At 28.3% G+C, this 24,308-nt stretch overlaps 1 protein-coding gene across 1 annotated transcript in view; it reads right to left on the minus strand.

Moving 5' to 3' along the window:
- Window positions 1-24,308, minus strand: part of LOC129606301 (uncharacterized protein DDB_G0286591) — an 82,772-nt gene that overhangs the window by 30,535 nt on the left and 27,929 nt on the right. The window contains exons 2-5 of the mRNA XM_055516557.1: window positions 15,287-15,464; window positions 14,608-14,764; window positions 14,423-14,467; window positions 704-780 (exon numbers count right to left, since the gene is read on the minus strand). Coding sequence (XP_055372532.1) covers window positions 704-780; window positions 14,423-14,467; window positions 14,608-14,764; window positions 15,287-15,464 — 457 coding nt within the window. The remainder of the gene's footprint in view (window positions 1-703; window positions 781-14,422; window positions 14,468-14,607; window positions 14,765-15,286; window positions 15,465-24,308) is intronic.

Consider the following 24,308-nt stretch of genomic DNA (forward strand, 5'->3'; position numbering starts at 1 on the left):
AATACTAATCAAATGTAAATTTAGTTTTATTCAGCAATACAATTTTATAATTGCATTGTTCATTGGCAAGAATTTGACATTTTTCAACACAAAATAAATGAGAATCCAAACTAAAATTTCAATTAATAAAAATTTTCCAATAATATTGCAACTTTAGAGTTTTTAACGTTCATTAGTGAGCGCGGGATCAATATAAAGCAATTTAGATTTGCTCATCGGCGATACAATTTGACTAAAAGTGGTAAAAATCATATATTTCAATTTTTTCTGAAAATTTTTGAGTGAAGGAAAAATTTCAATATTCAGCATTATTATGGTAATAACGTCAAGGCGATCGATATTTGATTCTTTTAACAAATATACAATATAATCGTAATACGGTATAATCGTAATATTTAGAACACAACTTCAGTCACATGAATAATCGTAATTTCAAAGTTGCAGTAATACTGTATATTGAAATACAATTCAGCAAAACACAACTCATATGTGTATTACTGTTATACTTTTAAGCCACGGTATGTTATTGAATTCAGCTTATACATTGAATATGCTGAGTAATATTGTACTTTATAAGTACAAGAACTGAATTTTCAATTTACTTCTTAAATATTTTTCAATAATTATTCTAAAATTTAATACACATAAATAAGTTCTAATAAGTTTTTTATAAATATATAAATAATTATATTAAGTTACATACTTGTCTAATTAGAGATGCATAAGTAAAGGGTGGTCTCACATCAGCATTCTTATAAAATTCTCGATTTCGTTGAATTTCTGTAAAATTTATTTTATATATTAATATATAATAAAAAAGAAATAGGGATATATATGTATGTATATTGATTTTGTGTATATGTATATTAGTACAGTTAAACTCCTCTTAACTCGAATTGAAGTTAGATATTTTATTTTTAATTCTAATTTATCATTCTCAAATATTTTGTATATGTTTGTTTATTTGCGAATTTTCTCTATTTCGAATATATTTCCAATATTTCGAATTGTTCGAGTTAATAAGTTTAACTTATTATATTTAAAAATTTTTTGTGTTTTTGTCTTGTAAGATATGATGTTTGCTTTTTAAGTGCATTGTTGTGCAATAATAAGGTTGCCTTTTGCTCTAGAGCTTTTGGTACGTAAAATTTTAATATTAAATCAATGTTAACAACTGAATAGATTCTGACATTCTTCTTATAATTCCTGATGAATTTATGAATATAGCTTCATATTCTATGCGCTCGCTACGAGCTACTGAGCTCATTTCAGTGTGTTTTTTCAATCAAATAAATTAAATAAATATAATAATTTTAGCTACGCATGAGGCCTTATACAATAGTACATATAGAAACCTTAGAAGCCATACACACTTTACATAACAGAGCATTTAGAAAGCAAACGTCCTATGTATATATATAAATATTTTTATGGCTTAAAATAATTCAAAATTTTAGGTTGCGCTAGAAAATAAAAATCGCAGATCTGGAAATATAAATTGTAATCGAACCCATTCTTAATAATTTTAGCTCAGTAGTTTAACAGGTATAATGGAGGAACTGTAATAATATTAGTAAATAAATCCAGCAAAGTATTTTTGTCACTCGTCAAAAATTTCAGAAAATTTTTCTCTAAAACGAAAAGAAAATACTTACTAATTCGTTTTCCTTTAAAGGTAATTACAAATTTTTTCCTCCAAATCTCCAGTAAATGGAGATCCATTTTACTGTAGAAAATTTGTAATTAGGCTTAATTCTAAGCTATCTCTAGTAAAATGGAGAAAATTTGTAATTAGTCTTGCAGTTTGGCTTATAGTGTTGTAATAACCATAATATATTTTATCTCATTATATAACAACTATATGACCATTAGTATTTTTTCACTCTTGGTGCAACAGAAATTTTGCAAGTTTTTGATATTAATTTGACAATTTTAAGCACCGTTATTTTGATAAAAAATTTAAAATTCAATGTTTTTATTGAATTCTGTAAATTCTTTAAAATTTGGCTACCATTGTTATAACTGCAATTTCATTGTATATTATCCCGCGGAAATTCTGAGTTAAACAACTAACTAAGGACAATTAAATATCTTAACACATTTCTTACAATATTAGAGCAGATAATGTTGTTTGCTTCATTCTGTGCATTTGTCCATGCATCTGTTTACAAAACTTTTATAATTTTATGAACCAAATCAAATACCTAATTATATATTACATAGAAATTTATTTTTCTCGTTTTTTGAAATTATATAAGTTTTATTAAATTTTTTTAAAGCGAGTAAGTAACATTAACATGTGTTTTCTCTTATTGTCCGAATGTTCGAACAAAATCATTTTTACACTATAATTTAGTTAAAACTACATTTAGAAATAATTTCGATTTTCTTTTATAAACCGAAGAACTGATATTAGCCTAGCATTACGTTAGCTTACAAACCATTATTCAGATAACATGAATAGATACTATTTAAAATTAATCAGCACGTGTGCATTGTCTTCAGGTTTTGGAGAAAAGTTGAAATTTAGTACGCATATATTTTATATGAAAATTTGAATTTCTCTAAAATTTCATATATTTTATATGAAATTCTATATAACAAATTTTAATTGTAATTTTTTATTATTGAAATATTTTCGAGACCGAGAAAAATTCTAGTTTTCAATTTCAAAATTTAAATAAGTTTAATTATTTTCTTTTTCCTTGTGTATAAGATTGCTGTTTATATAATAGTCCATGATAAATTATTAAATTATTTACAAAAAATAGACCTATAAATATTAAATTATATTATAAATACTTAAACAGAAAATATTTTTGTTCTTTTATTCATAACTTTTCATTTTTGAATTTTATTTTTTTTTGAAATTTTATTTAATAAACATTTGTGTTTATGTTATTTAAAATGTATAATATGCAATATATATATATATGCAGTATTATCATTTTATTGATTAACACATTCAAATATATTTTTATATTACATACAGTAAAACTTCTCAAAGCTGGAAATTCAAGGAACCGAAATATTTTTCCCAGGGCAGATAGTTTTCCGGGATGTACAAGTTTTTTAATGATTATGTTTCTAATCCTTTTCATATATATACTCGTATGTAAAATGGAATTACGATTAAGATTTTTGTTGTATAAAACTAATTTAATTACGATTATTAGGTGTGTCCTCCTCAATTTGACCAAAATATAATATGTAGTAGCCACCAAAATGTATTAATTAAACAAAAGTAAAAATATTTGTGGTAGAAATTTGCAATTTCCCGCATTACGGGAATATTTCATTCGAATATATGAAAAATTCTAAAATTTACTAGTTTTTCCATTTTTTTCTTTAGGGAATTTTTTTTAGGGACAGCAGAATTGGAATTTCGCTGGCAAATACAAGTTTTTGTTTTTGACAGTGGCCATCCCTGACAAGTTTTTGTATATACATGCGTAAGACTTGTATTCACAAAGTAGAATAAACAGCTGAACTTAAAAATATGTACAGCAGAAAATAGTAACTTAAAACTTGTGACTTAAAAAATCTATATTGCCCACTCTCCTTCTCTGTATCTACAATTCCCTATTCTTCGTTTCAAAATCTTTATCATACTGATACGTTTCATACCGTTAGAGAACGGTAATATCATAAACTTCAACATGAGTATACATAGTTGCCCTGTCATATTGTGGCCACGAGAAATACCATTATCAATAAAAAATTTAAATATTAGATGGTTTTCTGAAATTTCAACTTTAAAGCCTTATGTAGCTGCATGAATGTGGGCCCGAAAAGCAAAATTGCTTTATTTGATATTTTTGCAAATATATTGTTAGTGTACTGTATATATTAATATTGAGATAATCGTTTTGCATATTTTTCATAATATATGTATGTATGTAAATAAATATTACTTAGTTTTTAATTTTTATTCTTTCTTGAAATAAATGTTCCATATTTTTTTATATACATATATAAAAAATTTTAATTCATAACAATATTATTATTTATTATACAAATTCAATATATAAATTTAAGATTAGCAAATGAAAATTTGTTTGCATATATATATATATAAAATTTTGTATATAAATATAAAATTAAATTTTTCAAATAAAGAAAAGGTTTTTCTATATTTGAAAAATTATACAATATTTCTGAAATGTAAAGCACCGAAAATTTAAATTTTAACAAATTTCTACAGGGTAACTTAAAAGGGGATGGATGTGGAAAAAAACGGTTTTATTTAATCTTCTGCAGGCACGAAAAGAAACCTATATAATAGGATACCCGTGGTTCCCGGGTAACTCATGCATTTTGTATTATAATTTACATTATTTTAACATCAATTAAAAACGAGAAAAAATGGAGTCTCTGTGATACCCATACGAGTTTGCTATCCTATGTGCGAATAAATTTGTCATAGCTGACAATGGAACATACTATGACTTTAGGTTGCCGTATTACCATGCTAATTTATACAAAATTTCATTACTGTGTTTTTAAATATTTTAATAATAATTTTTAATGGCTACACTACTATTGAAGTTGTAAGGTAGCTACCAGAAAAAGCCAAGCGATTTCAATGACTTTTATCAAATCCATTGGCCCTATTAATATATTCGTTTGTGTGAAATTTCAATATCACATCTTTTATAGTTTCTGATATATTGCCAAATAGCTTTTGAAGTTATGTGGCAGCTACCAGAAGGAGCCAAACAATTTCAATGACTGTTATCAAACGTTTTTACAATTAAAACGACACCCAAGTAAATTAAAATTAGAATAATGTATGTGTAACAACTTGATAAAAGCGTACCTAAAGTCGTAAATAAAACCGGCCAGTCTTGCGCAAAAAAATCAATTAATTGATCCAAAAGGTACCCGATTATCACCGGTTGTTAAGGTTAAACAAAATAATTTATTTATTATTACTTAAAATTTTAGACTCCTAGAACTGGACTGTAACAGACTAGAAGAAAAACGAATTAATTTTATCGGTCATTTTGTCATTTCCGAGTTCAACTTTATTCTATGCCGCGAAAGAGAAGCCAGACACTACTTTTCTGCATTTTCCAGATTTTAAAAATATGTTTGTGGTTTCATATTATAATTTTTTTCTATACAAAGAATATTAAGGTAAATTGATTTAATTTGATACGTTATAAATATCTCTGAAGTAATTTTGTAACTAAAAACAAGTAAAAACGTTTCGGTATAAACTGACCGCTTTTGGAGTTGTGCAACAGTTACCCAAACTTCGTAGATATATTTCTTAATTTTTTTTTATTTTTCCAAATAATTAAAATTTCCTTTTGGAATTGTAGGGCAGCTATCCCAACCAAATCATTCAATCAGATCATCATAGATATATGTGATCTATAATTGGATAAGTCTCATGAATCTAGTTTTATTAGTTTTCCAAATATTTAAAATGACCTTTTGGAGTTGTATGGCAGTTACCTGAAGCTGTTAAGCCATTTCACCGAAACTTCAGTGATATATGTGACCCATAATTGGACACATGACTGCCAAGTTTCATAAATCTGAATTTATTATTTTTCCAAATATTTAAATTTAGCTTTTGGAGTTATATGGCAGTTTTGGAGGTTAGTTTGAAACACTCTAACGAAATTTGATATTACTGTCTTCGTTAGTTTTTGAAATATTTAAAAGAAACTCTTTGAGTTGTATGGCAGCTACTCGAACCCGTTGTCCGAAATGATCTAATAACAATAGCAGCCGTCCTCGACAGAAAAGAAACAACTTCTGAAAGCTTGGCGTCGATGGCCATTATTCGTTTTTGAGTTATCGTGCGATCGGACAGACGGACGGACGTGTCTTATACAACGCAAAACTTTACGCCGAGCAAAAATCTATATACATGTCTATACCGGAGACGACTCCTTCAAGTGGTTACAAACTTCATAAAGACACACGGTATAAAAATGTAGGCAAAGATGAGTTCTTTGTCATGCCTACCTATATTTATTTTTGTAAAAAATCGCACTATATTCATGTGAACACCCACCCCACATTCAAATTTAATTCACCCACATTTGTTTATAAAATTTTGATCATTTACTCTATATATAGAAGAATTAATTATTTATTTATAAACATTATTTTTGAAAATTTGTTATAATATAAATTGTTGATAAACATTGACACAAAGAAAAAAAAAAGTGTTTCGCATATTTTCCAAATCTTTGTATTTAAAATTTTTCATAAATTTTCTTGCAGAATAAAAGAAGAAACAACAAAAAATAATGATTTTTCGATTTTATAAAATGATTGCATATTCTAAGTCACCTCAGATCAGAACTATCCAAGTCAAATTTTGAACAGAATTAATTTTTTTTCATGAGATTTTCATAATTGTTGAGTACAAATTTCGAAAAAATCTGATGCGATCAGTATATAACCGATCACAATGTATATTGCCTATTAATGAAAGTATTCCAGAAGATTATTAATATGCGTTTTAAACATTACTTTACAATTTTAAGAACACTAATAAGTTTTTAGTTAACATACCTCGAAAAATGGAAATTTGGCTCTTAGTAGCGTTTCATTTTGTTCCGTTCGAATTAAACACAAAGTTCGTCAGTAACTTCTGGTAACAACCACAACTCAAATACACTAGAACTACTGACCGGTCAAAATGACCGGTTTTATGACTATTTCACAAGATTTTCTCCTTAAATTTCATTTAATATTTTATGAGAATAGTATGACTTTTTCTAAAATTATCTATTTAATAATACATTAAATTATTTTGATTTTCCATTTCCAATTTGTTGATATACGTATGTACTATACCTATATATACCAACCGGTCAAAATGACCGGTCCTTATTTTTAACGTTTTTGATGTGAAAAAATTACAAAAACTTCCAGGAATTACTGGAAGTAGTATATATTTTTATTATAAAAAGGGAAAATATATTTAGAATATTTTTATCCAGTTATAAACCTTTACCCTAAAAATGCCGAGACGTTCGAAAATACCTAGACTCTTAATGGACATAACCAATATAAGAGAAGACCTTTCGGATACCGAAGATGATATTGATCCTGCAGGAATTTCAGAGGATCAATCAGAAACAAAAGATGTGTGTGTTTCCTCAGATGTGAAGATGTGAAGAAGAAAACATGCTAAATGTACGTAGGAGAAGCAGAATTTTGAGATTGTCGTCATCTTCGGATGAAAGTTACCGTCAATAAACTGAAATTGCAAATGATGGAACTATTTGGACTAAAATAAAAGCTGGATCCAATCCAGGAAGAAGATCAATAAATACTATATTCTATCTGGGGAAGGACGAAACAAGACAGTCATCAATTCCTTTGAGTGAGTTTGTTGTACTGAAATTAATTTAACAATATGCTAGTGCTGGAAGAAATGTTACCACTGATAATTTTTTTACCAGTAAATCACTGGCACTAAAATTATTGGAAAAATGTACTACATTGGTTGGAACTTTTCGTGGTAATAAAAGAGAATTGCCGGAACTGGCTAAACAAAAAAAGGATAATTTACCTCGATTTTCATCTCAAATTTATAAAACAGGTAACTGTATTTTGACAATATATAAAAGCAGGGCAACCAAAAAAGTACTTCTTCGAAGTATCAAACGTACTTCTGTCTCAATTGAAAAAAGTAAAAACAACTGCCTGAAACTATCGCATTTTATAATAAAACAAAATGCAGAGTAGATATGACGAATCAAATGGCCAGAAAGTATAGTGTAAAATCAGCATCTCGAAGATGGCCTTTTCAAGTGTTTTTTAACATTCTCGATTTAGCGGCAATAAATGCATGGGTTTTATAAAAGGAGACAACTGGCGAAAATATATCAAGATTTTCTGTTTCAATTAGCAGAAGAACTTTCCACAGAGTGTAAAGATCCATCTGAACTGCACAACTTTAATGACCTCTTGACGAGAAGATCTGTAATATACGAAAAACGTGCCAAATAGGTTTCTGTAATGAAAATAAAACTATTAATATATGTGCTGGTTGTAAAAAACATGTTTGTGGGAAATGCACATTAAAACTAATTATATGTAAAAAATGTGGTGATACCAATAATAAATAACATGAAACAAATAATACGAGTATTACTAATTTTTCTCTAAATAGTAAATATTTTATGAACCTGCAATGTTGGAATGAAATATATTTTATGCTCTTTCAAACTCTTCTTTCAATTTTCATATTAAATTAACTAAATATTAAGCCGGTCATTTTGACCGGTTTGGTAGAAATAGGCATACAACAACTGTTGGTAGTTCTAGTGTTAAATTTCAATAAAATCGGGTAATTATTTCTTTTTATATACCCAGAAATGTATATTTGGCATAGTAAACACCCAGTTGCTGACACCTCATTTCTTCCAAAAGTTAAGAGGTTTTGCGGACGGTCGAATGAAGCATATATATGAAAATTCTAGTAAATCTGTTAAATCTTTTCTTGGCATTTTCTTCAAAATGATGAAATATGATGAAATGTGTAAAAACTGAGCCGTTCAAAAATTATTTTGTCAGAATGTTCGAACAAAATAATTTTTACACTAAAATTTAGCTATCAGACTACCACGCTACACACCAGGCTACGCAGTACCATGAAGTTCCATCTATAATTCTATATTTTATTCATATTTCGTATAACTCTTCAAAAACCATCCTATTTTACACTATATATATATAGCTACTTCTTAGGTGTTAAATAGTATGGATACTTCTAGAAAAGCTAGAGACATGGGACAGATATCATTTGATAGGGTTTTTGCGAGTAGGGTCCCAGAAAAAGCAAGAATTCCCATGGTGTTTTGTAACCGCTTTTTACAAAATGGCTTTTTGGTGATATAAATATTGTGTATAAATTAATTTTTGGTGTGAGTTACAACAAAAAGTGAACACTTTCTTAAGAAAATTATAAAGAGTTGATAAAATCTACATTGTTTTAAAATAAGTATGCACGTACACATTTAGTTATGTATTCTTTTCGCGATCTGCTGCAAAATTTATTAGTAAGCAAAACATAAGTGCACTTTAAACTTCTTGACAATATATTTTTAGGACAAAATTTTATAAGAAAATGTTATTCTATTGCATTGAACTTTTTACAAATTTGGCATTTTCAAAAAAATATTTAGAAAGGAAACTCGCTAATATTGATTTGTAAAGGTGAAGCTTTTTTAATTTCATTTAAAAAAAATTAAATTATCAATAAAAAAAAGTTCATCTACCAAATCGCATTTTACAGGGTTCGAACCTGGGACATTTTGCATAGAAATCGCATTCATTACGCATTACCCTATATGGGTTAGTATTGGTGTTAACTCATTCTACAGTAACGCGTTTTCTTCGCAAGTATTATAAACTCCAAATACATACGTGCATGCATTTTAGTAGCGAATTATTTTATGCATATATAGTAATTTATCGCTTAAAGTGCTTATTGTCAAAGGTAATTTACGATTTTATGCGATATAACTCAAAGCGAAGTTCTAAAATAAATTACTCAAAAGATATTAGATCTCAAAGGAGCTAATTATTTGTTTAATTATGTACCTTTTTGTAATTATTTTTAAGAACTTTTCTTATTTTAAGTTTTATCTTAGTGTTTCTTAGGAAAAAAACGTATCTATGTGCATATTACGGGTGTTTTTTTGAAGAGAAAAAAAGAATGGAACGCAATTTCAAAACTACAGGCGTAATACTTGCAAGGCTTGAAATGCAAGCACACACGTGTAGTTTAGTAAGTACCTACATAACAAAATAGATAACACGAATAGATACTATGTAAAATTAATCAGCACGTGTACATTGTGTCTTCAAGTTTTAGACAAAAGTTAAAATTTAGTACGCATATATTTTATATGAAAATTTGAATTTCTCTAAAATTTCATATATTTTATATGAAATTTTATATAACAAATTTTAATTGTAATTTTTTATTATCGAAATATTTTCGAGACAGAGAAAAATTCTAGTTTTCAATTTCAAATGCAAATAAGGTTAATTATTTTCTTACCGACCGTATTGTGTATACAATAGGTAGGTTATGTGATGGGAACAAATTTTGCAAATCGAGTTTTCGGTGGAAATGCATTTCTCTATGGTAGGGAAGTGTAAATAAACTATTTTTAGCAACCTGTCGCTCTGTCGATCTGTCGGTTTGTCGGTCTGTGTGTGTACGCGTGCATCGGCTGAACCGATTTTGATGAAATTTTATATGTAAGTTTATTTTAACCATGGCACGGTCAAAAAATTTTATATGTAAGTTTATTTTGACCATTTTGAAGAAAATATTCAACTCATTTACTTGAAATTTCATTTATAAGCTTCGCTCGACCGTCCGGGAAACCTCCTAACTTTTGGAAGAAATATACATTTTCGCGTATATAAAGAGAAATAATTAACCGATCTCATTGAAATTTAAATTCTTCGTATTAAAACAATAAACATATAAATTTTTGGAAATATCAGAGTTCGAAAACTCACCTGGGGGACAAATTTTAGATTTTTCACCATATCTACGGGACGAATTCATGGAATTTCTTGAAATTTGATATTTGAGTTCTGGATGTTACCAAAACTAACTGGCGAGCATTTCAGGGAATTCGGGCAGTACAAAGTAAAACTCTACTAAGAGTCATATCTACATTCTTTTACGTATGTTAACTATAAGCGTACTAATGTCCTAAGAATTGGAAAAAAGTATTTAACAGACACTTTTATAATATTCTGAAACACTTTCACTTAACTAGACAATACACATTGCGGTCGGTTAAGTGCTAACCACATCGAATTTTTTTGCTTGTGTATAAGGCTGTTTATATAATAGTCCATGATAAATTATTAAATTATTTACAAAAAATAGACCTATAAATATTAAATTATATTATAAATACTTAAACAGAAAATATTTTTGTTCTTTTATTCATAACTTTTCATTTTTGAATTTTATTTTTTTTTTAAATTTTATTTAATAAACATTTATGTTTATGTTATTTAAAATGTATAATGTGCAATATATATATATATGCAGTATTATCATTTTATTGATTAACACGTTCAAATATATTTTTATATTACATACAGTAAAACTTCTCAAAGCTGGAAATTCAAGGAACCGAAATATTTTTCCCAGGGCAGATAGTTTTCCGGGATGTACAAGTTTTTTAATGATTATGTTTCTAATCCTTTTCATATATATACTCGTATGTAAAATGGAATTACGATTAAGATTTTTGTTGTATAAAACTAATTTAAACAAAAGTAAAAACATTTGTGGTAGAAATTTGCAATTTCCCGCATTACGGGAATATTTCATTCGAATATATGAAAAATTCTAAAATTTACAAGTTTTTGCATTTTTTTCTTAAGGGAATTTTTTTTTAGGGACAGCAGAATTGGAATTTCGCTGGCAAATACAAGTTTTTGTTTTTGACAGTGGCCATCCCTAACAAGTTTTTGTATATACATGCGTAAGACTTGTATTCACAAACGTAGAATAAACAGCTGAACTTAAAAATATGTACAGCAGAAAATAGTAACTTAAAACTTGTGACTTAAAAAATCTATATTGCCCACTCTCCTTCTCTGTATCTACAATTCCCTAATGCAACTCTATTCTTCGTTTCAAATCTTTATTATACTGATACGTTTCATACCGTTAGAGAACGGTAGTATCATAAACTTCAACATGAGTATACATAGTTGCCCTGTCATATTGTGGCCACGAGAAATACCATTATCAATAAAAAATTTAAATATTAGATGGTTTTCTGAAATTTCAACTTTAAAGTCTTATGTAGCTGCATGAATGAGGGCCCGAAAAGCAAAATTGCTTTATTTGATATTTTTGTAAAAATATTGTTAGTGTACTGTATATATTAATATTGAGATAATCGTTTTGCATATTTTTCATAATATATGTATGTATGTAAATAAATATTACTTAGTTTTTAATTTTTATTCTTTCTTGAAATAAATGTTCCATATTTTTTTATATACATATATAAAAAATTTTAATTCATAACAATATTATTATTTATTATACAAATTCAATATATAAATTTAAGATTAGCAATGAAAATTTGTTTGTATATATTTATCAGCCGTTATAAAAATAAAAATGTATTTAATATATTATACAATGATAATAAAACAATGTAGATATTCACAAATTTATGAATTTAAATCATAAATCCATGAATATTATATATATAGCTATTTTAGAGAGGTGAAAAAGCACGGGTAGTTCTAGAAAGGCTAGAGACATGGGACAAAAGGCATTACATAGGGTTTTGCCTGTACGGTCCCAGAAAAAACATTAAATTCACCCACCCTCTCTTTCACCCTTTGTCAAGATGTTTTGTGGTCGCTTTTTACAAAATGGTACTACGTAGGGGTAACTTTTATTTACTTTTGGTGGTATAAATATTGTATATATAAATTAATTTTTGGAACTGTGAGTTATAACAAAAAGTGAACACTTTCTTTAGAAAATGTTAGACTTAATAAAATCTTAATTGTTTTATAATAAGTATGTACGTCCGCATTTAGTTATGTATTCTTCTCGCGATCTGCTGCAAAATGTATAAGTAAGCAAAACATAAGTGTACATTAAATTTCTTGACAATATACTTGCAAGGCTTGCAATTCAAGCACACACGATTAGTTTTAATATATAAATAAATACTTCCTATGAATTTTTTTTTCGAAATCTGTTGTAAATCTAAAAATCGAAATGATTTCAAAATGAAAAATTACAATGAATTGCAAAATAAATTCTTTTTGGTTACAATCAACGATAATATTTATTTTACCACCCAAAATGTATAAAAGTAATTGCATTACAATACGAATATATACACATTAAATTTTTAGTTTTGTGATTGTTTAATTCCTTATTCGTATTACATAGATTTATATTCAAACGCGCACGCATACAATGCAACATTGTATAGTCGCATGCAAATAAGAATTATAACAAGTAAAAACGTTTCAGTCGGTATAAACCGATTGAATTATACCCTGCACCTTTCATTGTTGTACAGCAATTACTCGAACCTGTGAAACCATTCTATTGAAACTCCACGGATATGTCTGGGCCATAATTAGACACGCAACTGAAAAGTTTTATGAACCTAACTTTATTACTTTTTTGAATATTTTGAATTTGCTTATGAACTTGTATAACACCTACCAGAACCTGTCAAGATAATGCACCAAAACTTCAGGAATAAATTTGACCAATAATTGGATACACGATTGCCAAGTCTTGTGAATCTAGCTTCTTTGAATATATAAAATATATAAAAATTTTTTATATATATTTGTATGAATAATTATGAGTTGTATGGCAACCACCCGGACCAGTGCTGTCCTCCCATTATAATTTTTATAGCATATGTAGAATGTAATTGGACACACGTATTCAAGATTTCATATTTATACCTCTATGTTTCATAGTTTTTGAAATATTTAAAAGAAACTCTTTGAGTTGTATGGCAGCTACTTGAACCCGTTATATGAAATGATCCAATTACAATAGGATCCGTCCTTGGCACAAAAGAAACAACTAAAACAAGTAAAAATTTGGTGTCGATTGCATTATTTGTTTTTGAGTTATTGTGCGATCAGACGGACGGACATGTCTAAATCAACGCAGAATTTTACGCTGAGAAAGAATATTTATATATGTCCATACCGCAGATGACTCCTTCAAGTGGTTACAAACTCTATATCAAAGTTAATATACCCTTCATGAAGGTGCAGGGTATAAAAAAACAGTTTTACAAAACTGATTGTAATTAAATATTTTTAAACAGTTTAGTTGCTTGTGTGTTGATTAACAATCAAACTGGTATTACAAAACTAAAAATTGCATATCTATCAAAACCCTAGGGTCTACCATTTTTTTTAATTTTTTTTTTGTCATCGTATAATCTGAATATACCAAGTTTGAAATATGAATTTGCTTTTAATTAAACTTGTATATATAAATATGTTTGTTACAAAAATATTGTGGGTAATATTAGTTGCCTATAGACTGCGGAGACTCTAAAAAAAGAACTCAATTCAATTATTATACTATAATCTATAGATTCTTTGACTTGAAGATTGCATTAATATTGTAAAAAATACGCATTTCATCCAAATTAAAGTTTATTTTTTCAAATAATTCCACATTTCAAGTTTATTTATATACATATATAAATTCAGTATATTGCTAAATTCGAATTGATAACTTTTTTCTTAGGAATTGATTATTATATACTTCAAATGTTGAAGTAATTGCAAGGTGAAATTCCAAAAAAAAAATTAAGAAGAAAGAATATAAATTCAAATCTGTAAGCAATGAAGAAAAAAAAAACAATATTTTTTTTTATTTTTTAATTCTTACCTTGTTGAACATCTAAACCAGCACGTTCCAGCATATAAGGAAGACCTTTGTAATAATATGTTTGTACATATATAAATGAATATTAATTTTAAAATATTACCACATTTCATATATAGTTAAATTTATTTTTGTTTCCTTTTTATTTCTTCATACTTTTTTAAAAGAAACATGAAATTAATACTTACCACCAGCTAATGATAATGGTGATTTATCACTAATACGCTTTCTTATTGATGATATGTTAGGATTACCTAATAAATTTGGTGAACGTAATGCAACTGGCATCATTGGATTTGTTAAATTTAATGTTGATGGACATTGCATAAAATTTACATTATTTTCCTATATTTAAAAAATAAATACATAATTTTGAAATCCGTTTTTACGAAAAATTTAATTGAATAAAAAATCATTAACTTCCAAAATGCTATAATATGTAATGCAAAATCTTAGCTTGCAGTTAAGATGGGTAACCATATAAAATTGGAATTTATGCATGCATATTATTTTTTTTGATTTAGGATTAACAAAAATATTTTAATACACCACGTATACTCGTATAACTGTAATATGGGAATTAAATTCTGCTTTCTCAAATCAGAGAGTTGAGAAAAAGGAATTTAAAATTGAAATTCTTAGCCGACTTATTAGCTTAAAGTTATCTGGTATCCGATGATATTAACCAGAGAGGTGTTAAAATAATAAAATTTTTCGAATGACTATAAAAACTTGAAATTTAATCTAACAAAACTGCAATGATTTTTTGTGTTTTAGAATGTTGCCATTTAATATGAATTAAAATTGTTGATTAAATTAAAAATTTAAGTGTTATATAAATGGAATTTCAGTCACACAAGTTTTTACCTTACAATCTGATTTCTTATCATTTCTAAATTGTTTCATAATATAAAAATGCTGTAACATTGCTTGTAAGCGATCACGTTCCTTTTGTAAATGAACTTCCAATTGTGACACAACTTGCATTTGAACACGAGCTTGAGCAGTTGAACGATCATCTAAGCTATGCTCAGTATTAAGATGTCTAATTAAAATTCGTTTATTTTTTTTTAAATTATAATTTCATTGGAAAAAAGAAAAAAAAATAGTATTTTTTTTTATTGTTTTGCTTTTAAATTTTATTGTTATTTTTAAAATTAAAACATTAATTTAATTTTTACTGTTGGAAACGAATTTTATTTAATTTACACATGCATGTACCTTGAGTTCCAAAATGGATTAATATGATGTTAATGCACAATTCAGCTTATGAATTGTAATTGCTAAATTATGTAGTAATACAGTATGGTTGCAATTTTATAATAAAATATGAATAAAGCTTATTCATGTCTTCGAAATTTGCTACTATTTCAATTTCAGTTAAATATATAATTTAATTATAATTATTTTATAGCCTGTGATCATAAATGAAATAAAGTTGAGTTAAACAAATTATTTGTATTGTAGCACTTTTCCCTACAACAAGTGAAAACACTGCTTTTGAAAACAATCTATGTATACTTACTACATACTTTCATTTATATACGAAATTACGACGGCTGTCCCAGAATTAAGTAGCCTAACCAAAAAAACACAAAAATTTAAAAAAAAAAATAAGCCTGGCAGAAAGCCCTATCATTTTAAGGATTAACTGTCACATTTTATTTTTTTTTTTTCTTTTCAAATTACAGACTATTAATAGTGAAGCTTTTCAGTAAATTTTTAATATGGATGAAATTGGTCATCGTTATGTCATTCAATATTTTTATTTGAAAGGTCTTAGTCCAGCCGGTTCAAAAGTGAACTAAATTCTACACTAGGGGAGTCTGATCCCTCATATGCAATGATTAAAAATTGGGTAGCGCAGTTTAAACATGGCCATACGAGCTGTGAAGATGAACATCGCACTGGTCGACCAAATGAGGTCACCACGCCAGAAACGGTTAAAAAAATCCACAAAATTATACTAGACGATCGTCGATTGAAAGTTCGTGAGTTAGCTGATGTAGTAGGCTTATCAAAAAGTGCTGTATATCGGATATTGACCGAAAATTTGAAGATGAAAAAGCTTTGCGCAAGATGGGTGCCGCGTGTACTCACAATCGACCACAAACAACATCGTGAGGATGTTTCAATGAACTGTTTGGCCATGTTTACTAAAAATAAGACCGAATTTTTGCGTCGATTTATAACAATGGATGAAACATGGGTTCATCATTACACTCCTGAAACAAAAGAGCAGTCGAAACATTGGACCAGTAGGGGAGAACCGGCTCCGAAGAAGGCAAAAACTACTTTATCGGCTGGAAAAGTTATGGCTTCCGTTTTTTGGGATGCGCGTGGGATAATTTTTATTGATTATCTTCAGAAGGGACTTCTAGGATCGCATGTACTTGGGATGAACGATTTATGCAGTCTTTGAAATAAAGTAACAATTAATTTAAAGGGTTAACATAATGCTCGATTTTAGGGGTTAATTGTGTGAGTTAAGAAAAATAATTATGTTTTTTAATGGCATGGAATTAACTGTTAAATTTCGGCGTTTATAGAAATTTAAAAAAAGCTGGCGGTTTAGCAAATATAAAGTGCCAAATATTTAAATTTTACAAAATTCGAAAGACGAAAAAAACTGGAGAGGTAGTTGAAATAGACAAAAATTTTCTTCTAATGAAATGAACTATTTATTAGTATATAAAAGTTATTATATTAGAATTTTACAACCTAGGGTCTAAAGGAAAAACGACATCAAAAATTTGAAAAAAAAGACTTTAGATAACGGTAAATTTGAACGGCCATTTTGTTTTTATAAAGTTTAATAACAGTATGCCACGATAGGAGAAGCAATCCACTGCCTTTCTGCGTTGCAAAATTTGAAAAATGCTTGTGGTTTCATTGCAACAAATAGTTAAAAAAGGCAATTTTTATGGTTTTGGGGGGGGGGGGGGGTAAAACTTGTAGAGGGGAAAATAGATAAAAAATTTTCTTCTACGGAAATAAGTTTCTAGTAAAGATCTATGTACGTACAATATTGCATCTTTCTATATTCAAGGGTGTAGAAGTTTTGTAAACATGTTAACGGACGGACGGGGAACGGACAATAATAATTATAATATAATTTGTTAATACTAGATGATTTTAAATTGTATATAAGTAAATTCATACAACAGACACCTTAATACAAATCTAGAATCAATTTTGATCAGTTTGTAAATTCTAACAGGATTCTCGATAGACAATTTTATTTTATATAATATTATATATATTGCAAAATTGTAAAATTGGTTGATTGAATTACACTGCACAAAATAAGACATTCTTCTATTTAATGTCAAAATTGCTTGCTCAAACTTTATAAACTCTATATTTGAATACTAAAATAAATTTATCGAACTGTTTTATAAAATCTATGACTAATGTGCTTGTAATTAAAAATAATTTTCAATTGAAATCTTCATACTGATTGCGCTGGTGTGCATATATTTGCTTTAATAATATTGTTTAGGTGAGCCTGGTTCTCACTTGTATAGCACCCTACGCGGTTTCCAAAAAGTGCACTTCCACCTTCCCTCCATAATTGCGCATAATAAATCACTTCCGCGTAACTTTATCATGCTGACTGTCATAATTATCGTAAAGATTTGCCAATTAAAGCCTGGAATTGAGCTTTCAGCTTTTTGTTTTGCAATATTTGCGTATATACTGGTGCATATTATATGCTATCATGTTAATTTCAGTGAGAAATTAATATGAATAATAGAAAGGGAAAATTTTTGGAAAACTTATAATGAAACAATTTTTATTTTTTACGATTTAGTTATTTTTCTAAGTTTTCAATTGCGCCCCAGTTTTTCGGTGCCCATTGCAAATGCTTACTTTGCATATATGGCATATTTACTTTGCTATATCTTTGTAAATATAGAATTCAATGAAACTCTATATTCTAGAGTTTAATTGAATTCTATATTGTATGAAAATGTATTGGTAAAAATTCTCGTGCTCAAAGCTTAATTCTAATTCATTCTGTAAATCATGCTTAAACTAATAAATAAAAGAGATTGTCAGTATAGTAAAGATACAAGACCTTTTTATTTAAGTAAATAAATATGTAATCTCTAAAATTCCAATTTTTCTCTAATAATATTTTAAATATTTTTAGTATTAATAAAAATTAAGTCACTACTGCAATCCAAATTCCTAATACTCGTAGCTGCGAAAATAGCTCTAATTTTTGGTATTCTCAATGAAACTGCACAATACGAGCATAAAAACATAAAATTGGCTGAGCAACTTTTCGTCCTCTAACCTGTTTTCAATGCATTTTCAAAAATATTTGAAAACACTTTTTAATAAACAATTTTGATTTTTTAAAAAACAATAATGTTATACACAGCAGGCAATAAACAATTTAATTGCGGAACAGTTAACAAGTTTTCGCACAAACAACTTACACAATAATAAATGCTTTTCTCTGATGTAAACTTTTAGATTTGCAATAGGATTCAATTGTCTAGTTATATTCTACTAATGAAATTAAGAAAATTTAGGGCCATCAGAAAATAACAGAAATTTCTCGAAATCATGCACTTATATATGTGGCAGAACATAAAAACTAGTACTATCGAAATCAAAGTAATGATAACATCATAAATAAAATAAAAGATCGTTTCCTATCTTCTATAAAACTAAAAATTTCAATAAGACTATGTGAGTTCTTAATCTACCGCCCAATTTTATACTAGTTACAATATTCCTTTACAAGCATTTTATTTTAGGTTACGATTATTGGGTACTAAAGTATGGTAAAATTTTATCTTTCTTACCGACCGTATTGTGTAAACAATACGTAGCTGATGTGATGACAACAAATTTTGCATATCGAGTTTTCAGTGGGAACGAACTTCTCCACTAGGGAAGTATAAATAAACTATTTTTAGCAACCTGCCGGTCTGTCGGTCTGTGTGTGCACGCGTATATTTCAAGTTCGGCTAAACCGATTTTGATGAAATTTTATATGTAAGTTTATTTAGACCATGGACCAGATTGATCAACTTTTGGGATATATCAGGCCTCGGGAACTGCATTTTTAAGCGGGCCGGTTTTACATTTTTGACCATTTTGAAGAAAATATTCAACATATTTACTTGAAATTTCATATATAAGCTTCGCTCGACCGTCCGCGAAACCTCCTAACTTTTGGAAGAAATCAAGTGTCAGCAACTTGACGTTTACTATGGGCCAAATATACATTTTATAATGTGTATATAAAGAGAAATAATCAACAAATCGGTTAATGAAATCTCATTGAAATTTAATACTTAAATTCATCGTATTAAAACAATGAACATATAAATTTTTGGGAAAGATCAGGGCTTGAAAATTCATCTGCGGGCAAATTTTACATTTTTCACCATATTTACGGAGCGAATTAATGGAATTTTTTGAAATTGGATATTTGAGTTCTGGTTGTTACCGAAACTAACTGGCGAGCATTTCAGGGAATTCGGGTAGCACAAAGCGAAACTCTACTGAGAGCCAAATTTACATTTTTTTAGGTATGTTAACTATAAGCTTACTAATGTCCTAAAAATTGCAAAAAAGTATTTAACAGACATTTTTATAATATTCTGTAACATTTTCACTTAACTAGACAATACACATTGCGGTGGGTTATGTGCTGATCACATCAGATTTTTTATTTATAAAATTCAACCCCATAAGCGTATAATTATGCTTTACGCTTGTCAGACTCCCATGCATATTACTGCCAGTATGTAGTTTTTATAATAAAAACAATATTCATTCGTTTGATACTTTTTCTGTTGCACAGTTCTTATTTAATTTTACTCGGACTGAAAGGCTTGTCAAACGCACTTAAACCACTGCTCCGGGAAGTTTTTCACACTGAAAGAGTTCGGATTGATTCATGAAAAAGCCCATTCGTTCATTGCCTCTTCTTCACGGTTTAGTACTGAGGAAATTATCAGGATAAGGCAAATTGTGAAAAATGAGAAATTGTCGACGTCACACTCTCTTTTGTTTCTCGTAGCATTTTTAGTAAATTGTCCCGGTTCCGACTATTTAATTTGACATAGGTTTTCTCGGCAGAAACTTTAGCTGTATAGTCTCTCAAGCTAAATTCTGGGTATTTGATAGCATTTCTAGTAATCTAAGTTTACTAAGTAACCTAAGTTTATTAAATCCTTTACTTCACCGTTCATGGAATACGCCACTTTAGTTAAATAAGTTTATATTTTTTACGAAATTTTTATAAGTTTGAAAATTTTATCAGAAACTTTTTTTTCTCTAAAATAAAATTTTTACCTACCTCTTCTACAGCTAAGCAGCGTAGTCAAACATATGATAATGACTAAGTGGCATTAAAATCAATCATTAAAATTAATCGCGTTATTTTTTTACAAGGTTAGTTTTATAGGTTTCTGAAATTTTAATTACTTCTAGACATTTTCAAATATTTCTTTTATAGTCGATTTAGGTTTGTCTGTCCGTTCGTACCAGCGATCACTCAAAAATTAATTGAGCTAAGTTCACAAAATTTTCACAAATGATTTATTGTAGTAAGTGCCAGAACTCAATTTAAATTGGAGATGATCAGTACCTCGATATCTGATAAGGTTCGGGTAGCTGCCATAAAACTTTAAAATTTATTTGGCTATATCTCAGAAACTGTAAAAGCTGTGATATTGAAATTTCGCACAAGTAAATGTATAAGTAGGGCCGATATGTTTGATCGAACTCGTTTAAATTTCTTGGCTCTTTCTGATTGCTGCCATACAACTCCAAAAGTTATTTGGCAATATCTCAGAAGTTATTGAAACTATAATATAGAAATCTCGTGAAAATAACGTTATTATTAGGGCTGTTACATGTGATAAAAGTCGTTGAAATTTCTTGACTCGTTTCACATAGAAGCTATTGAAAGCACAGTACTGAAATTTTGCATATATTAATATGGTAATACGGTAACTTAAAATCAGAGTCTGTCCCATAGTCAGTTATGGCATATTTATTCGCGCATGGGATAACAAATTGGAACGGATATAACAGAGTTAACACGGTTAACTCTATTTTTTCTCGTTTTTTTCCCAAGTTATGGCCTGTCGAAATGTTAATATAATTTACAAGTTTAACTTAAGAATAATGTGCAGCATAACAGAACTAATAAAAAATGATATTTTCATGATGGTCCGCTCCAAATTTAAAATACTTACTTTTTTGCACTTTTCTAGCAAAATTGAGAAAAAAAGCGACAATTGGTTCATTCTGTGCATCCATTTCTGTACTTTAAATTCGACAAACGCAGAAAATGAGCGGCTTGCTTTATTAAAGAGATATTTAATTTTACTATGCGCAGTGGCCAGTGCGATATTTTCGGAAGCGTTCTAAAGTTATGCTGTTGTATATTTTTAAGTTTTAAATTTCACCGGGAAAATGCATTGAGATACTCGTATTATTACCATTTATACTGACGCACTGTTACTTACGTATAATATAGAATTATCAAAAGAGTTTAATAAAAATATGGAACTAAAAAAAGAAAAGGGAATTAAAAGAGCAGTAGGTAATTCCATTGACTACGTCATATACACTGAAAAAGAAATCGCATATCTAAAGTGGTCATAAACTATTTCGAAGATTATTTCTACTTTATAGACAAAATATTTGATAATTTGTAATATTTTTACTCAAAGTAGAAATAGTTTTTAGCACTTTTCCAAAAATTTTTTGAAAAAAAGTGTTTATTAGTTTCACTCTGTCCGTCCGTCCGTCCGTCCGTCTGTCCGTCTGTCCGTCTGCCCGTCCGTCTGACCACGTGTCTGTTTACAAAACTTCTACACCCTTGAAGATAGAAAGCTGAAATTTAACACGTACATAGATTTTTACTAGAAACTTATTTTCGTAGAACAAAATTTTTACCTATCTCCCCCTCCTTTAGAAGTTATACCCACCAAAACCCTAAAAATGGCCTTTTTCACCTATTTGGTGCAATGAAACCATAATTATTTTTGAAATTTTGCAAACGCAGAAAAGCAATGGCTTGCTTCCCCTAGCGCGGTATACTATAGCTAAACTTTAAAAAAACAAAATGGCCGATCAAAATTACCGTTATCTAAAGTCCGTTTTTTCCAAATTTTTGATGTCGCTTTTCTTCTAGATCCAGCCTGTAGAAGCCTGAAATTTTAGCGGATTTTAGACACTAATAAATGTTTCTCCCCCTCTCAAGTCATCGCCTCTTGAAATTTGTAAAATTTGAATTTTTGGCACCTTATATTTCCGAAACCGCAAGCTTTTTCAAATTTCTATAAACGCAAAAAGCTAACGGTAAATTCCATGCCATTACATAATATAATTATTTTTCTTAATTAACACAATTAATCCTTAAAATCGAGCATTATGTTAACCCCTCGTTATATTAATTTTTGCTTTATTTCAAAAACTGCATAAATCGTTCATCCCAAATATATGCAATCCTAGAAATAGTTTTATATATGAATGAAAATAATTTTAATAGTTTTGTAGGTACACATAGACTGTTGTTAAAAGCAGTATTTTCACTTGTTGAAGAGAAAAGTGCTACAATACAAACCATTGGTTTGACCCAACTTTTTATTATTTTTATATATTATATAACATAAACATATTTCGATACTTCTTATAGTAAAACGGCCTATATGGATGAAATAAAACTAAGAGCAATATAATATATAGTAATTTTGTAGATAATCCAATTTTAATACATGAATGTTGTAATAAAGATAACTTTTTTGGCAATAACCCTTTTTCGTTTTTTTAAAATAAAATGTTGAATAAAAAATGTTTTGATGAACACAAGTTTATCAACATTCAAATTTAAAGATTGTCTAATAAGGGATAATTTATTTGTAATGTGCTATAAATATTTCTCAACTCCTCAAAATATATAAAAACAAAATACGTAATATACAAAACTGATGTGGTCAATTCAGAAATTGTTTTTATCCTAACTAAATAATTTATTTCCATAAACAGCTCAAAAGTATCACTAATTTAAAAACGGTATATTTTAAACTACATATATTCAAAATAAAAATAAAGGGGTAGGAAATACATATTTCGTGATTTCGAATTATAATTTGTGCCTGTTGTGTTTATAAAACATTTCTGATTTAGATGAAATTTTTCTCATTGTACAGGGTGATTCAGCAAGAAGTTAGGAGCCGTGGTCGAAAATGAGTAAAATTTTTGTTCGGAACATAGCGTCAAATCGAAGTTTCTAAGCTACTGGGATTTCTAAACTAGTGTATAATTGGGCAAAAGAGAAATTAAGAAAAGATGTACGCCAATGAGATACGTATAGTAACTTGGAATGCTAATGGTGTTTTAAATAAGAAGCAAATATTATAGATTTTTCTCAAAACGAGAAATATAGATATTTGTTTGCTGTCGGAGATATTTGACATATTATACGGGCCTTAAAATAAAGGCTAAGATTGATTAAAGCGGTATATCCCAACAACCAGCCAAGAGGAGGTAGTGTAATACTAATAAAACAAAGTATAGAACATAATGAAGAATTTAAAATAGAAAGAGCTGAAATTCAGCTTATTTCGATAAAAATTAAATAGACAAAACAGGACATTAGTGTTGGTGCTGTATACTGTCCACAAAATTGCCGCATTAAGAAAACTACTAACTTTAGGAAAATCACACTTTTCCCCATTTTGTATTTTTTTACTTTTTTTGTCTCCACAATTTTTCATGAAATTTTTTGGAATTTTCAAAATACTTTTAATATAGAAAAGCTGAATTAATTGTGAATAGGTCCACTCAAAAAGAGTAGTTCCTTTCTGTAATTATAAAAATTATCTTCTGTATATCACTACAAACTATA

This window comes from Condylostylus longicornis, unplaced genomic scaffold (assembly GCF_029603195.1).
Source record: "Condylostylus longicornis isolate FDR11 unplaced genomic scaffold, ASM2960319v2 ptg000003l, whole genome shotgun sequence".
NCBI classification, from domain to species: Eukaryota; Metazoa; Arthropoda; class Insecta; order Diptera; family Dolichopodidae; genus Condylostylus; species Condylostylus longicornis.